Here is a 16,516-nt window from a genome sequence, read left to right as displayed (position 1 = left end):
TTCAGGAAGAAGGTAGGAAGATATGGTAAAATAGTAGGAAAGGGGACAGAAACACAGAAGCTCTTATAAATGAGATGCAAGATTTGGCCTGTTTCAGTAATAATTAGTGTAGGTCTAGGATGGTCCTAGCAGATGATCACAATAGCTCAATAGCTATGTATGTATGATCACAAAAGATGATGCTAAGCGAAATGAACTCCAAGTTATAGAAACAAGTAATTTATCATTGTTGTTATTTTTAATGCACTATGTGAAATTATTTCTTTTCTCTTTTGCTTATCTTCCCTATGGTTTAGCCCCTATTGTCACTGTATTTGATTTTGGTACCCTGGGTAATATATACATACACACACACATATACACATATATATACATGTACATATATGCATACATATACATATATACATTATGTATGTATATATGTTTGTCTGGATCAGGCAAAGGAAGGGGAACATCAAAATGCTGAGAGAAAGGGTAAAAGGCAGACCAATGCAATAGCGACACATACAATGTGCTGTAAACTAACTGTGCAACTTGGGACGAGGGGATCTGGAGAGGAGGGAGGGTAGGAGAAAAATGAAGGAGGAGGTAACAAGTTTGACAAGAAATGTTTTCACGGGCTGGGGATATGGCCTAGTGGCAAGAGTGCCTGCCTCATATACATGAGGCCCTGGGTTTGATTCCCCAGCACCACATATACAGAAAATGGCCAGAAGTGGCGCGGTGGCTCAAGTGGCAGAGTGCTAGCCTTGAGCAAAAAGAAACCAGGGACAGTGCTCAGGCCCTGAGTTCAAGCCCCAGGACTGGCAAAAAAAAAAAGAAATGTTTTCACTACCTTATGGATGTAACTGTAACCCCTTTTTGCACATCACTTTGACAATAAAAAATTTTTAAAAGAATGACAAATGAGTTCTTACACTAGCTCACTATAATAAGGAATAATGAAAGTTCAAGGTGCACATCTTCAAGTTCAAGCATTCCATCTTACCACTCGTTAATGAGTGAATTTCCTCTATAGTACCTCCACCGCTAGTCATCATCTGGCTTAAACACTGTCTGGTACAGAGAGCTTGGTACACCCAGAGTTAGCCATGTCCTCTTTGAAACTCTTTCAGTTGCTAGAATTTTTGTTTGCTTTTTTATTACGGAGCCTAATCACTTTCCTCCACCAGTGCCAATTTAAATCTCATACAGGAAACCACACAGGCACAACTTAGCTCTCTTCTATTCTACAGACAAGTCAATACTTGAATGTAGTTGACTCTTCTGGACCTGCTTTTCCCCAGAAACACATCCCTCTCCCTTCAACTCCATCTGATAGGATATTGTTTCGAAGTACCATCCTTTATCATCTTGAATGTTCTCTTTCAAACATTCTCTGTTTTCAGTTTTTCCTGGGATTGGACACTCAGATCTGAACACAGCATGTGAAGTATGATATGATTAGATCATCCACTAAAAAGATGGTTCTCTCTTATGACATCTGTCAACCATTTGTATTCCTAGCAAAAATGACATTACTGAGTAAAACTCTTTCATCGCTGCTACTGTTGAGCCCTGCCATCCTATTTTGTTTATGGACTCAAAGATAGAATCTTACATATATTTATCCCACTTAAGTTTCATCAGAGATGCGACCATCAAAGATCAGCATCAGAGATGCTCTTGGCAAGAGCACTATTTCATCATTTCTTTCACCATTTGCATTCTGTCTCTTATGCTAATTAGACATCCATCCAGCAGTTCACCTGCTATCCCATCTAATACACTTTTAGGAGGCTTTCAGAACTAGATTACTCCTGGGAGAAAACAAGAGAAAAGGTGACTCTGCTCAAAAAGAAATGTACTCATAGCCAGGCACCGGTGGCTCATGCCTGTAATCCTAGCTACTCAGGAGGCTGAGATCTGAGGATCGTAGTTCAAAGCCAGTCTGGGCAGAAAAGTCTGAGACTCTTCTCTCCAATGAACCAACAGAAAACCAGAACTGGTGCTGTAGTTCAAGTGGCAGAACACAAGCCTTGAGCTGAAGAACTCAGGGATAGTGTCCAGGCCTAGAGTTCCAGCCCCGTGACCACACACACACACACAAAAAAAAAAAGGAAAAGAAAAGAAATGCACTCATTACCTGACTTATATAACTGTAACAATAAAACTTTTCATAAATAAATAAATGAAGTATAAGATAAGGAAAAAATAGATTGGTTAAGTTTAGAGGATAATAGCAATCACTAATAGCTATTGAGTTTTCTGTTAGGAATATACATTCCTCACAGGGACATGAAGAGATAGGCACTGTCACTTTCCTCATGAAAATGCCATAGATATACAAGCAGTTCCATGATCTACAGTCATACCACACACAGAGAGAAAGAATTCTGTCCCTGGAAACGTGGCTCCAGAGCCTGTGACCTTCCCAGAAGTCTCTCACGTTGAGCACACATGTGGCACTCTTCTGATATTTAGTCTAGAAATTCTGGGAGAAACAAGGTTAGTCTCCCAAGGCCTGTCCTTCTGGAATCTGCTCCAAGTGATTAGCCTTCTTGTTTTTATATAAGGGTCCAAGCATAATTCATTTAATAAGTTCTTTAATCATTCTATAGTTTTGTCCAAGAATAACTCATCAATTGCAGAAATCAAAACTTTTACCCTTAAAAAAGGGAAGTCAGATTTGCAGACAGACTAGCCGCCCGCCTTCTAGCACTTTCCCAACACCGCAGCTTCTCAAAGCCACTGCTGAGCTCAGCAGGAGAAAATCACCTCCTGCAGCCTATCCGTTCTATGATAACTCAAAATCTTTCATAAATCTTGGGATTGAAGGGCTTTTTAAAATCAACTTTTCTTCTCTTCTTTCTAAACCAAAGATCACTTTCCTTGTCAGATTTAACAAGTGAAAGATGAGTTTTTCAGCTTCCCTTTCTGTCACATATTCTGTTCATTTCAAACCACAACCTTTTTCCAAAAATAAATTAAGGCTGCTTTGTCATGTGCTGTCATTACACTATTCATCCGTAATGACAGGGGGCCATTCTCTCCCCCCTCCCTCTGCTGCAAAACTAACACAAAAATCACCTTTTTGTGTTCCTCGCATTTTTCACAGGCCTCAGCCCATTTCAGATCTCAGCCTTCTTGGTATTAAATTTTACAGACATATGCCACATTTGTGTTTCTTTGTGGATATGTATTTTTCTTTCATCACTTGCCTATTTTTAAGATACAATGAAGTCAATCACTCACAATTGTTTGATGAGAATTTGGGGGATTTGGAGCATCCCAAACTTCTTAAACTGCCTCCCACTTAGAATTCCAGATCACATGTTCAAATCTGTTTCTTACATACATTTTCCTTTCTAAAACTCTCATCAATCTTTTTACGGGCATTACATCAGTCATTCATTTCTTCACAAAGTCAGTATTATTGGTGATGAGTTATGCCAGAGTACTAATGAGCTTCTAAGAATAGAAATGGCCAATAGAATAGAATTGTCCAAGTTCTCTATTTTTTTGTGAAAGGAAGCCTTCCAGCGTGAATCTGAGCAGCTGAAGACCTGCATTGCCCCCTTTATAGTACTTCATTATTAGATTTATTTATTGATTATGTCCAAAACTCTTACCACCACCCCCCAATCTGTCCCAGTTTGCTGGAATATATTGTTCATCACTCCTTTGCCAGAGACACTGGGGCTAACCTTATGGCCCACACACAGGGTTAAAGTTCATGGATAATAATTGTTCTTGAGATGTTCACACAAATGAACAAAAGATTCTTGGTAACACTTTGTTGGAATTAATCACAGAAATACTTTCAGTGCTGTTTTCATGGCATTTCTGACATCTTCTCTAATATCTCCACAGTCTCTCTTCCCCTCCCATCTCCCCTCTCTCTCCTTTCTCCTCACTCTCTTCTACTCTCTCCTCTCATAGCTCGCTCTCACTCTCTCTTTCTCTCTCTCATACCTAGGATTCAGTGTAGAGCCCAGGCTGGCCTGCTTAGCTTCCTTAATGCTGAGATTGTAGGTATGCACCGTCATGCTCAGCTCAAGCCTGTGTTCTTATGCTAACTACACCTCTGTTGTTTACTCTTATAAATGAGCAGGATGGCAACATGGTGAAACTGAAATTCCACATTTAGAATACCTCTGTCAGACCTGCCGCTACAACTGAACAAGGTGTTTGCACTAAGGTAGGTGATGTATCTTCTCCTGAATCAGCTATTATTTTCAATTATAAAATGTGGTAATAGTAAGAATGTTATCAGGAAAAAATATGATAAAAAACAAAACATTTAGCAAAGTAGCAGGGAAGGTAAGCACTCAATTCTAGTTACCTTTGGAAAGGACTGTGTCTTTTAACTAAGAACAAGTAATTTGGCACAGTTTCTTAAAAATATTTAATAGATGTCATCATAAGCCAAAACAATATTATTGGACTTTTCTAGGATAGATTTAAATTTGCGATGGGTTATGGTGTGGAAGAATACCTATTTCATTCTTTGACATACTGAGTAGCTTACCACTTTGCCACTTATGATTTCCTTTATTTCCAGAATTATGACGTGATTCACGACGTTGAAGCAGAAGACATGAAGATCCTCCCTCTGTGCCCTACAGCCTGACATTTTTCATCAGAATGCTATTGTCTCTAGATGACAAGAGAGTGTCGGTCTAAACACAGGAATCCCTGGGGGAGTTCACTTAGCTTTGGCTGGCTTCGCTTCATACCCAAAGTCCTGCTTCAGACAGACAACAGGACTGCTGATGGAGTTGGTCACCATCACAGGAAAAGACTGTCTTCACTGAGAGCAATGTGGGTTTTATCTGGTAAAATCCTACTTGTAAGTGTCCTTTGTTATCTACTTTATTTCCAGAAGCTCAATAGGCTAGTGTTATACAGGATGAACCTAAGAAAGCAGAGCTTGAAAACTGAAGAAAAACCAAAAGACAATCCAGACATAAGGTCATGAAGACACAGAGCAGGGAAAAGGGCAACTGAAAAAAAATCACACACACACACGCAATAATATTTTATAATAATCTAAGTTTTTGGCAAATTGATTATATGTGAAAGGCTAGGGAAGTGAGAGGTCACAGATAACGCCCAGGTTTCAGTCTCCAGAATCCTCGGCAAAAGCTGTAGAACAGGTAAATGTCCAGTTGACTCAGACAAAGAACACCAGGAACAAAACCACAGGGAGCCAGTGGAGGGGCGCTCAGGAAGGCTTTCATCCAGAGGGGAGCGCCCATCTGAGGTGGTCACACGGAGGACCGTCTCTGGTAACAACAAACATGATATGCTGGGAAAAGAGCCTTTTCAAAATACCACTAATACTTACATTTTAAAATAAGTTTATGGCAGGGCCAGTGGCTCACCCTTGTAATCTGAGCTACTCGGGAGGCTGAAATGTGAAGAGCACAGTTCTATACCAGACCTAGCTGGAAAGTCCAAGAGACTCATCTCCAATTAACTCCTGGAGACTGGAAGTGGCTCAAAGTGGTAGAGAGCACTAGCCGTGAGCAAAAAAGCTCAGGAACAGCACCTAGGCACTGAGTTCAAGACCCATAAACAAACAAATAAATAAATAAATATTTTAAAAAACAAAACAAGTTTGGGTATTTAAGCCAAAATATGACTGACTCAAAGTAATTACATATAATAGTAGAACAATAGGCAAATATGGTAATATGTATGTGTATATATATATATAAATGATACATAAGTAAATCTGGGAAACCTTTACACAATAGGAAAAGACTCATCAGGATAAATGTTACGTGGGGCAAAGACATAATGCTTCCCAGTGTGATTCCTGCACCACATGTAGCTCTGAATTCCTTTGAGATGCTACCCAGAAGACTCTTTGTCAGTTCCTAGCAAGAACCAAGAGTCTTTCTTTTCTCAAAAAATATAAACGCTCAGAGTTGTAACTAGGATTGGCAAGAGACACTCTTAAGGAATGTATGCATTTACTAAATGGACAGTTTGTACTTCCCAGGTTCCTTCTGACAGTGGACTCCATCTCCTTTCCTTCTGCTTTGCCTGGACCATTTTGTCGAATATAAATTGGGTTTGGAGACCGAGTATGTGGGGTGTTGTTGTTGTTGTTATTGTTACCTTTAAAGATGTCTTCTTGCTTGTTTTGAAATCAGCTGCAGCATGTCTCTCTCGCAGAGGTCTCAGTGATTCATCCTCTGGGTGAGCTTCCGAGATTGCCTGCAATTTAAGTTCTGAACTATCTCTGTCCATGGCTGTCCATTCAAAAGCATCTTCCTGTTCAATCTGGAAAACACTCGACACCGCTTCTGTCAGCTCCTCAGCCACACCGGGCTGGAAAAAGTAAACACACAACAATGTTCTTATTAGTCCTTTCAAAGCTGTCAGTTATGCAATATTTTCTGTTTCAACAAAATGAAAACAAGAAAATGTAGATTTGAAATTGAGCCAAGGTGGTAAATTTCTGCTACAGACTTTGATAAACTCAAATTGACTTTAAAAAGTTAAGACTGAGAAATTATTTTCCGAGCCTTATTTTCCTCTGCATCAGAAAATATACCTAGTCCACAATCGTAAATGCACAAAAACTGTCGGACTAGGACAAGACCTGAGTCTTACCCAGATACTCACAGAGCAAGGCTAGCATATAATCCACACAAACCACCACTGGACAGCTTACTTCATTATCCAAATTGGATCTTAGGTCAGTCTTGGGCACACTAAATAATAGAGACCTGCTCAGTCCTGATGATCAATGGGTCTGAGAAACGGGATTGCTACTAAGCAGCTGTTCTTCCAGAAATCTGATTTCAGTTCTCAAGGAAACACTGAGCAGGCTTCAGAAGGTCATGAGGCACCACAGATCTATCCCACATACAGGTAAAAATTTTTCATGAAATGTCTGCCAACTAGGCTAATGAAAATGTCCCCCTAGCCTACTACCATGGGGTAACATCTGTACTTCTAGCTTCTCAGTAAGCAGAGATGGGAAGAATGTTAGTGCTACATCGGCTCAGGGCAGTTGGGATGGAGCAATCCCATCTCAACAGAAAAAGCTCGGCATGGTGGCATGCATCTTGCATCCCAGCTACCGCAGGAACTGTAACTAGGAAGAGCATTTTCTGTATAAAAAGCCAAACTCTATTTCAAAAATAATCAGAGCACAAAGGGCTGGAAGTATGGGTCAAGTTCAAACTCCAATATCAGCACCAAAAGAAAAAAAAATTAAGGTGTCTCAGTGACTTGGAATTGGATCTCAACAAATCTGAAGGAAATTATCTTTATGGCTATGTTTGGGTATTAATTTCAAATCAAGACTATTCAGAATTGCAAATCACTAAAAGTTAGAACTTTGTTGCTTCAATGTGATAAATGATCAGATAAGTCTGGTTTACATAAAAGTCTGAATTATATAGGATGACTAAGATGCAATATAACATTTTGGTTTCCATTAAACTCATTTGCTAATAAGTAAAATAGAAGGTTTAAAAATGCACACAGTGCCAAACACTGCAGATTCTTCATTGTACAAGGAAGAGTAGCTGGGCCAAGATGTCTAAATTAATAAAGCAAAGCATGACTACTGAGCTCACTTTTCTAAAGATACTGATGGGTATTATGGAAAGATTAAGGTTAGAATGGGACTTAATTCAAGTCCTGAATCAGTCAATGAACATAAATTTCATCTTGGTTAAGGTATTTCACCACTTTGGTTAAAAAGAAAGTAGAGGTGGGTGAATTTTTATAAGAGCCTTTTTATAAAATGGCAAAGTAGACATATTGGAATGGTACACATCACAGGTCCTGTTCCAGTGACAGCTCACTGGACAAACTCACTGAGGTCATGCTCTGTGGCTTTTGACATTGTCAGTCATTCCTTCTCTTTTTAATTTCTCTGTTTCTATCTTTCTCTGCAGTTTCCTGAGACACTATTGTGGAGACTGAAGGGATGCCCCATCCACGGAAATAGGAAAGAGAAGGAGGAAAGCCTTCAGAGAGGGCCATGGGAGCCCTCCAGCTGCAAGCCCATCTTGAGACTCATTCTGCTCGCCCCACCTTCTCCACCAAACAGTTCCTGTTCTGTGTCCCATGCCTCTGCTTCAGCCTGAATCACACTGAACTGTATCTGCCCAGGCAATCATCATCATCACTATCCAAATTGCCAATAGATAGAAGCATTGTCTCACCTAATTCTAACAGTCAGCAAGGCTCCAGGGTAAGAACACCATGGAACCCATCACAGGGAAGAAGAAACTGAGGTTTAGAGAAGTTACACTACTCACTCAAAGTTATAAATTGGATAAACAGAAAAGGTTTGTTTACATGCCCACAAACTGATTCAAAGATGTGCCCTTTTGCTTATTTCCCTTTTAGCAGACTACTAGCTCTCAAAATGTGGTCTGCAGATTCCTGTGGGTCTCCTTCAGACCTTTTGGGAGGTCTGCAATGTCAAAAGTGCTTTCATCATGATATGATGATTTTTTTTTACCTTTCAGTTGTTGAAATTCGAAGTCATAAAATTCACTAACAAGCAGTGAAACAATGGTCCTCAAATAATTAGCACAGGAGATTACAAAATTGATTAGGTTAAAAATATTAGATCAAAGACCAAGAGAGATCAATGGATATAATAATATACAACAAAGAATCAAAAAAGCAAAGAATTAGTTCTTCAAAGAAATTAACAAAATTGACAGACCCCAAACAAACCTCACCAGAAAAAGAAGAGAACACACTGAAACAAAATCAAGAGGCGAGAATGAAAACATCACTACAGAAAGATTCAGAACATCATAAAGGAATACTTTGTGAACCTTTATGCTAACAAATTTGAGAATCTGGAAGGAATGGAAGACTTTCTAGCAAAAATTGATATACTCAAACTAAACCAAGAAGATGTAAACCACTAAATAGACATGGTCAAGCAACACAATACAAACAGCAATAAGAGACCTCCCATCCAAGAAAAGCCCAGACAGATTTCACAGCCAAATTCTATAAGGCCTTCAAAGAATAACTCACTTCAATACTCTTCAAATTCTTCAGTGCAATTGAAAGTGAAAGTTCACTACCAAACTCATTCTATGAAGCCAGCATAACCCTCATCCCAAAACCAGACAAGGACTCATCAAAGAAGAAGAACTATAGACCTGTTTCTTTGATGAACATCAATGCAAAACTTCTTAATAAGATTAATACCAGTCGACTCCAACAACTCATCAAAAAAAGTATACACTATGATCAAACAGGATTCATTCCAGGGATGTAAGACTGGTTCAATATATGCAGGTCAATTAATGCAATTCAACACATCAATAGGAGCAAGACCAAGAATCACATGATCTTCTCCATAGATTCAGGTAAAGCACCTCTTCATGATGAAAGCTCTGGAAAAACTAGGAATCCATGGAATGTTCCTCAATATAATTAAGGCTGTATATGACAAACCCAACATTATACTTAATGGTGAAAAGTGAAAACCGTTTCCTCTAAAATCAGGTACAAGAAGGTCTGCTCTCTCCACTCCAATATAGTAATAGAATTCATAACTAGAGCAATAAGGCAAGAGGCAAACACAAAGGGCACCCAAATAGGGAAAGAACAAGTAAAACCCTCCCTCTTTACAGATGATATGACCCTATATTTAGAGAATCCCATGGAGTCCACTCCCAAGTTACTTGAGCTGATCTGAAACTTTAGCAAAGTTAGCAGGGTACAAATTAATCCACAAATACCAGTAGCTTTTCTCTATTCCAACAATGAGAAGAGAGAGGCTGAAATTAGGAAATCAACTCTTTTTGCAACAGCCTAAAAAATACCTAGGAATAAACTTAACCAAAGAAGTGAAGGAATTCTACAATGAAAACTTCACAAATCTGAAAAAGGAAATTAAAGCAGATCTAAGGAAGTAGAAAAACCTTCCATGCTCCTGGATTGGAAGGATTAACATTGTGAAAATGGCACTATTGCCAAAGGCTATATAGAAATTCAATGCAATATCCCAATATCCCAATATTCCAACTTATTTCTTTAATTAAATAGAAGCAACCCCAAAATTCATATGGAACAATAAAAGACCCCAAATAATAAAAAGCAATCCTAAGCAGGAAGAACAGTTATGGAGGAATATCAATACCAAACTTCACACTCTAGTACAAGGCCATAATAATAATAATAAATAAATAGTTTGGTACTGGCACAAGAACAGGCCTGTGGGCCAATGGAATAGAACTGAAGACCCAGAAATGAATCTGCAGACCTATGGCCACCTAATATTTGAAAAGGGAGCTAAAAAAATAGGATGGCAGAAAGGCAGCCTCTTCAAGAAATGGTGCTGGCAGAACTGGCTAAATATGCATAGAAAACTGAAGTTAGATCCTTATATATCACCCTGCACCAGAATCAATTCCAAATGGATCAAAGACCTTGAGGTAAAAGCAGATATCCTGATAATATTGCAGGATGGAATAAGGAAAACACTTGGTATCCTTTGGCACAGGTTGAAACCTTCTTAATAAAGACCCAGAAACACAACAAATCAAAGAAAAGTTGGTTACATGGTATTGCATAAAAGTGCGGAGCTTCTTCATGGCAAAGGACATAGCTAGCGAGATATGTAGAGACTGGGAGAAGATCTTCACTAGCCATACAAGGGACAAGGGCCTCGTACTTAAAATATACCTACAGCTCAAGAAATTAAATTCTGCAAAAACAAGCCCCCAAAGAAACAACCACCCCATTAAAAAGTGGGCTAAAGACTTTAAGAGAGACTTCAAGTCGGAAATAGAAATGGCCAAGAGACACATGAAGAAGTGCTCAACATCTTTGGATAGAAAAGAAATGCAAATCAAAACAACATTGGAATTGGACATTACATCTGTTAGAGTGGCCATTATCAAGAAAACGAATAACAACAGATGCTAGCAGGGAAAGGTAAACTTGTTCAACCACTCTGGAAGGCAGTATGGAGGTTCCTCAAAAGGCTAAACATAGAGCTCCCCTATGACCCAGCAACCCCACTTCTGAGTGACCACAAACAAGGCCATACTATAGCTACCACCCTAGCCATACTCATTGCAGCATTATTTACTACAGATTAAGATATGGAACCAATCCAGATGCCCCTCAGTAGATAAATGGATCAAGAAAATGTTGTATATATATATATATATATATATATATATATATATATATATATATATATATATATATACACAATGGAGTTCTATGCTTCCACCAGAAAGAATGACATTGCCCCATTCATAAAAAAAAGGAAAGACTTAGAAAAAATTATATTAAGTGAAGTGAGCCAAACTCAAAGAAGGTTACATGATATTCCTCATTTGTAAGAACTAGAATATTATCATGTTTTATTTTTCTTGTCTGGCCTCACATTGATACTCCCTGCCCAGTTGGGATTATAGGCACCTAACTTGTTTGTTCAGATAAAATCTCAGACGTTTCACCCAACTGTTCTTAAACCTGGATCCTCCTAAATGTACACCTCCAACATGTGCCATTTTACTGGGTCTTAGTTTAAGTGTGAAAGGGCATCTTAGAATGAAGAAGTTTGAGTTCCTTAAAACTTCAGTTTGGAGGCCAGGCGCTGGTGGCTTTCACTTGTCGTCCTAGCTACCCTGGAGGCTGATATCTGAGGTTCAAAGTAAGCCTGGTCTGGGGTACTGGGGCTCCAAGTGGAAGAGTGCTGGGCTTGATCAGGAAAGCTCAGGGAGAGCACTCAGGCCAGCCCCACAACTGACAAAAGAAAAAAGAAAAACACTTCAGCTTGAGAAACTCCAAAAAGACGTTTATCTTTATTATTATTTATCTTTTGTATCTCAAGGACTTGACACACTGTAGAAACTCTGCAATTATTCTTCAGCAAGTGAATATGTAAATAAATGAACTCATTTCCATGTTTTTCCTCTACTATGTAATTAGTCTCCACTAAAGTTTAATTCAATAGTATTTTACCAGTTTTTCTTTTTATGTATTGGGCTAGTAGTCCCTTTATCTTGTATCACTGATATCTAAAACAATGCTGGAAAACAGTGCTAATATAAAAAAGAATGAATATAAGTCAGCTCCATTTTTATATTGTGAGTATGGGAGGAAATTACTCACCATGACAATTCAGAAACTGCTATAATCACACTAGTGAATACTAAAAAAACAAAAGAAAGAGAGAGGGGGAGGAAGGAAGGAAGGGAGGAAGGAAGGAAGGAAGGGAAGGGAAGGGAAGGGAAGGGAAGGGAAGGGAAGAGGGGAGGGAAGGAGGGAGGGAAGAAGGGAGGGAGGGCAGGTAGGCAGGCAAGGAAGGAAGGAAATTCCAACAATAATACTCCTTTCCCAAAACACCAATTTGCATCAAAGAACTGAGAGAGCTCTTATCGGAGGGACTGACGCTCAGGACTGAACCATGCATGCTCTGAGGGCAGGGCCAGGTGTCACTAAGAGTCGAGGTCCTCCTCAGATGAGAGCATGAGGACCAGTGTCGCCCACACGAATCTCAGCCTAAAACTTCTCGGGGAAACTTCTAAGACAATCTAAAAGACAGGGCAGATTGTAGAGTTCTTCTGTTGAGCACAAGTAGGAACAAAAAAAAAAAAGGAAAGGAAGGAAGGAAGGGACAAAGAAAATGCCTGGTACGAAACATACTATGGTATGTCTTTATGCCATTACAGATACCAACAGCTACTTACCTCTAAAGAAGTGGTTACTTTCCTCATTAATAGTGGCTGGAAATGACTGCTGGTTGCTATGCATGTCAAAATTGAGAGGATGTTTCCCACAAAATTACAAAAAAAGAACCTTCATTTAAATCTTTATTTTAAATAGTTAAAATGATGCCTAAACTAGGCACCTCATTGTTGACCTTTTTCATAGTTTACTTAATAATAATATGTTCCCTTATACCTTACATAAATGTAGTGAATGGTATTAAGTTAATTTGATTTTAGTAGTTATTTCTATTTTGCTTAGCCTAACTGATCATGTCTTTTCAGTGTGCCTACTAAAAGATTAATGACCAGAGACTTCGGTCTAAGAGGTGTCCCATTGAGATGGTTATTCTTAATATAAGTCTTAAGCCCACAGTACATGCTGTAGGCTTCAAAGTTGGTTTATCCACATACCACTGCCACCTGGCTACTGGTTCCACTATTGCTGGGTTCTGAAGCAGTTGACAAGAAAACAAAGGTGAAAAAGACACAGTCTCCACCAGAAGAATCTCAAACTCCAGCACTCCTAACAACATAGAGGAAGATGTGTGTAACTTTCTATACAAACCTTCAAGAAATAGGAGACCGATTATTACTTTCACATAGGCAAAGAAGATGGTTATCAAAGACTTCACCTTTTCAGTTTCTTCAGCGCTTGTCTCTGACCCTTGCTCTGCTTCCTTCTGAAGTGATTCTACTTCTTTATGAGATGAGCTGAGGCCCATTTGCTCCATTAAAGAAAGTTCCTTGAATGGAAGAGAAATAAGCAGTTAAAGTTATGCCAATATTTAAAATCATTGAGGTGTATTATTCATTCGAGAAAATGTTAATTAATCCAATAAATGAGAAATATAAACTACTCAATAGCATCCAGTGAGAAATGTAGAAAAAGACGACATATTAAAATATTTTTGCCTCTTCTTTCTATTTCATGGCCTTTTAATTTGTTGATCTCTATACATATATTATTAGATTTAAAATATGATAAGTGGGTAATATATCAGCTACCATAAAACACTCATTAAAGCAAAAAGTGTAAAATACTGCACAAGATAGTTAAAATGAAAACTAAAAAATAACCCAACTGAGAGTAAAGGGAAATACAAATACCTTTACAGGGGCTGGGGATATGGCCTAGTGGCAAGAGTGCTTGCCTCGTATACATGAGGCCCTGGGTTCGATTCCCCAGCACCACATATACAGAAAACGGCCAGAAGTGGTGCTGTGGCTCAAGTGGCAGAGTGCTAGCCTTGAGCAAAAAGAAGCCAGGGACAGTGCTCAGGCCCTGAGTCCAAGCCCCAGGACTGGCCAAAAAAAAAAAAAAAACCTTTACATTTTAGTGGATGTAACTGTTGGTGTATTTTCTACCATTACTAAGGCCAATTGCCATGGTACATACTATTTAGTTGAGATGACAAGGGAATCACATATTAACAATAAACTAGAAGGAAGGAGACACTAGTTCTGTCCAAACTACAAATTCTCATCAATAGCTTTATTATCCTAAAAATGGGCATTCAAGGTAGTCACTGGTGGCTTATTCCTGTAACCCTAGCTGAGCAGCCTAGGCCGACAAACCTTCGAGACTCTTAACTCCAGTTAACCAGCAAAGTTCTAGCCTGGAGGCATGGCCCAAGTGATGGAGCACCTGCTTTGAATTGGAAAGCTAAGCAAGAGTGTGAGGACCTAAATTCAAACCCAATTTGGAGCATGTACACATGAGCATATGCACACACACACACACACACACACACACACACACACACAAATGAGAATCAAATGCAATATCTATAAAAAACCTATATTATCATATAAAAATCTCACTAGTTGTCATTAACAACAAAGAGGATATCACAGAAGAAAATGGCAATTAACTTGAAGGTATTACAAAAACCCTCTAAAATAAATCGCAAAAAGAAATAGAGTTGAAAAAAATGAGCAAATATGTAGTCGGATATATATTTAATTGGAGCTCCAGAAAAGGTTTAGGTGAGATAAGAAAATTGTTACACACAAAATAATTGCCAAAGCTTTTCCAAATTGCATAACAGCTATAAACCCTCTGATGTAATAAGGTCAGTGAATTCTAAGGAGATTCACGTAAAGAGTGATTCTGATTGTGCCAGGTCATTTGTAATCAAAACAATGAAATCTAGGAATAAAGAAAATATCTTAGAATAAAGATGCAGAAGAAAAACTACACAATGAATACAAAACATGAAAGACTACAAAATTATCAAAGATAAATTACCACACATTCATATCTTGACTTCTTGTCAGAATTATGCAAAAAGACAAAGAAGCAGCCTATCCAAAGGATGATTGCTGAAAGAAAATAATTACTCACACCAAGTCTTCATCTAATGAAAACATCTTTCAAAAGTCAACAGGGAGCCAGGTACCAGAGGCTCGCCCATGTAATCCAACCTACTCGGGAGTCTGGGAAAGGGAAAGCCCAGGCAAAACACAATCCGTATCTAGAGAGGGAAAGTGGGCACAGTGACACACTCCTTGGTCCGAGCTACGGTGGGAAGCATGAAGTAGATAGATTGCAGTTCAGGCACCTGCCCTACATGAAAACCAAGATCATATCCTTAAAATAACCAGTATAGAAGAGAGCTTAAAGTATGATGGAGCAGAAGAGTAGCCCACCTGGCAAGTATGGAGCCCTAAATTCAAATCCCAGTACCAAGAAAAATATTGAAAGGTCAAGCTGGTTAGGCAACAGTGGTTCCTATCTACAATCCTAGCCACTTAGGAGGCTGAGATCTGAGAATTCCTGTTCAAAGCCAGCCCCATGCAGGAAAGCCCATGAGACTCTTATCACTAATGGACTACCAAAAAGCCGAATGTGGAGCTGTGGCTCAAGTGCTAGAACCCTAACTTTGAGCACAGAAGCTCAGGGAAAGCGCCCAAGCCCTGAGTTCAAGCTCCAGGAGGGCACAGAAAAAAAAGTCAATCTGGAACAGTTTTTAACAACAAAGGTAGTAGGGGAGAGGGGCCAGGAGTCATTGTCATCAAAGGTACAATAATAGCAATAAAGTAGTTATATTCATATCAAATACAATAGACCCCAAAACAAGGAATATTCCAGGATAAAAGAGAATCATTTCATTGTAATAAAAGAGAAAAGCAACTTAGAAGGCATAAGAGAATGCACCAGCAACAAATCATAAGCAAAACCCAACATAATTGAAAATAGAAATACAAAAATCTACCACTACAGCTGGAAACATCAAGCCAAGACTTTCTGACTCCATGACTTCATTTTCCATAAATATACTGACTAGATACTAAATTGAAGGCCTGGAAAAAATTACTTATAAGTATTAGCTTTATAAATATATCATTAATGTATAGAAGTATGTTAAACACCAATTTAGAAATACTGTTCATATATGATGAAAGAAGGTATTATTGGAAAGGTTTATTTACTTAAACAATTTGGATTGAAAATTAACAAAGCATCAAATTTGTATGATATGTACTTATTCTTTTTATTGTACTGTTTGCAGTTATTTTGTTTCTTCTCTGGCTTATTCCCTTGTGTCACTGTTTCTCATTTCTGTACCCTTTGTCTTGTATGTAAGTTTATCTGATTTGAGGAGGAGAAAGGGAATAACAGAAAGGGTGGGACCAAGAGTGAACCAATTCAGCAGTGAAACTCACTAGACACTATGCTGGAAATGAACTTGTAGAAGAGAGAGGTCAGAGGAGAAAAAGTGGGAGAAAATGAGAGAGGGGAAAACAATGTTCAAAAGGAAATGTACTCATTACCTGATGTATGTAACTGTAACATGTACATCACC

The 16,516-nt window shown here is 38.7% G+C and overlaps 1 protein-coding gene across 1 annotated transcript in view; it reads right to left on the bottom strand.

Moving 5' to 3' along the window:
* The window catches only part of Ttc6 (tetratricopeptide repeat domain 6), a 163,889-nt gene that overhangs the window by 99,114 nt on the left and 48,259 nt on the right, over positions 1-16,516 (bottom strand). The window contains exons 3-4 of the mRNA XM_048361981.1: positions 13,343-13,453; positions 6,109-6,321 (exon numbers count right to left, since the gene is read on the bottom strand). Coding sequence (XP_048217938.1) covers positions 6,109-6,321; positions 13,343-13,453 — 324 coding nt within the window. The remainder of the gene's footprint in view (positions 1-6,108; positions 6,322-13,342; positions 13,454-16,516) is intronic.

The sequence above is a fragment of the Perognathus longimembris genome, chromosome 14, assembly GCF_023159225.1.
Source record: "Perognathus longimembris pacificus isolate PPM17 chromosome 14, ASM2315922v1, whole genome shotgun sequence".
Classification (NCBI taxonomy): Eukaryota; Metazoa; Chordata; class Mammalia; order Rodentia; family Heteromyidae; genus Perognathus; species Perognathus longimembris.
This window is presented reverse-complemented; position numbering and strand designations above follow the sequence as displayed.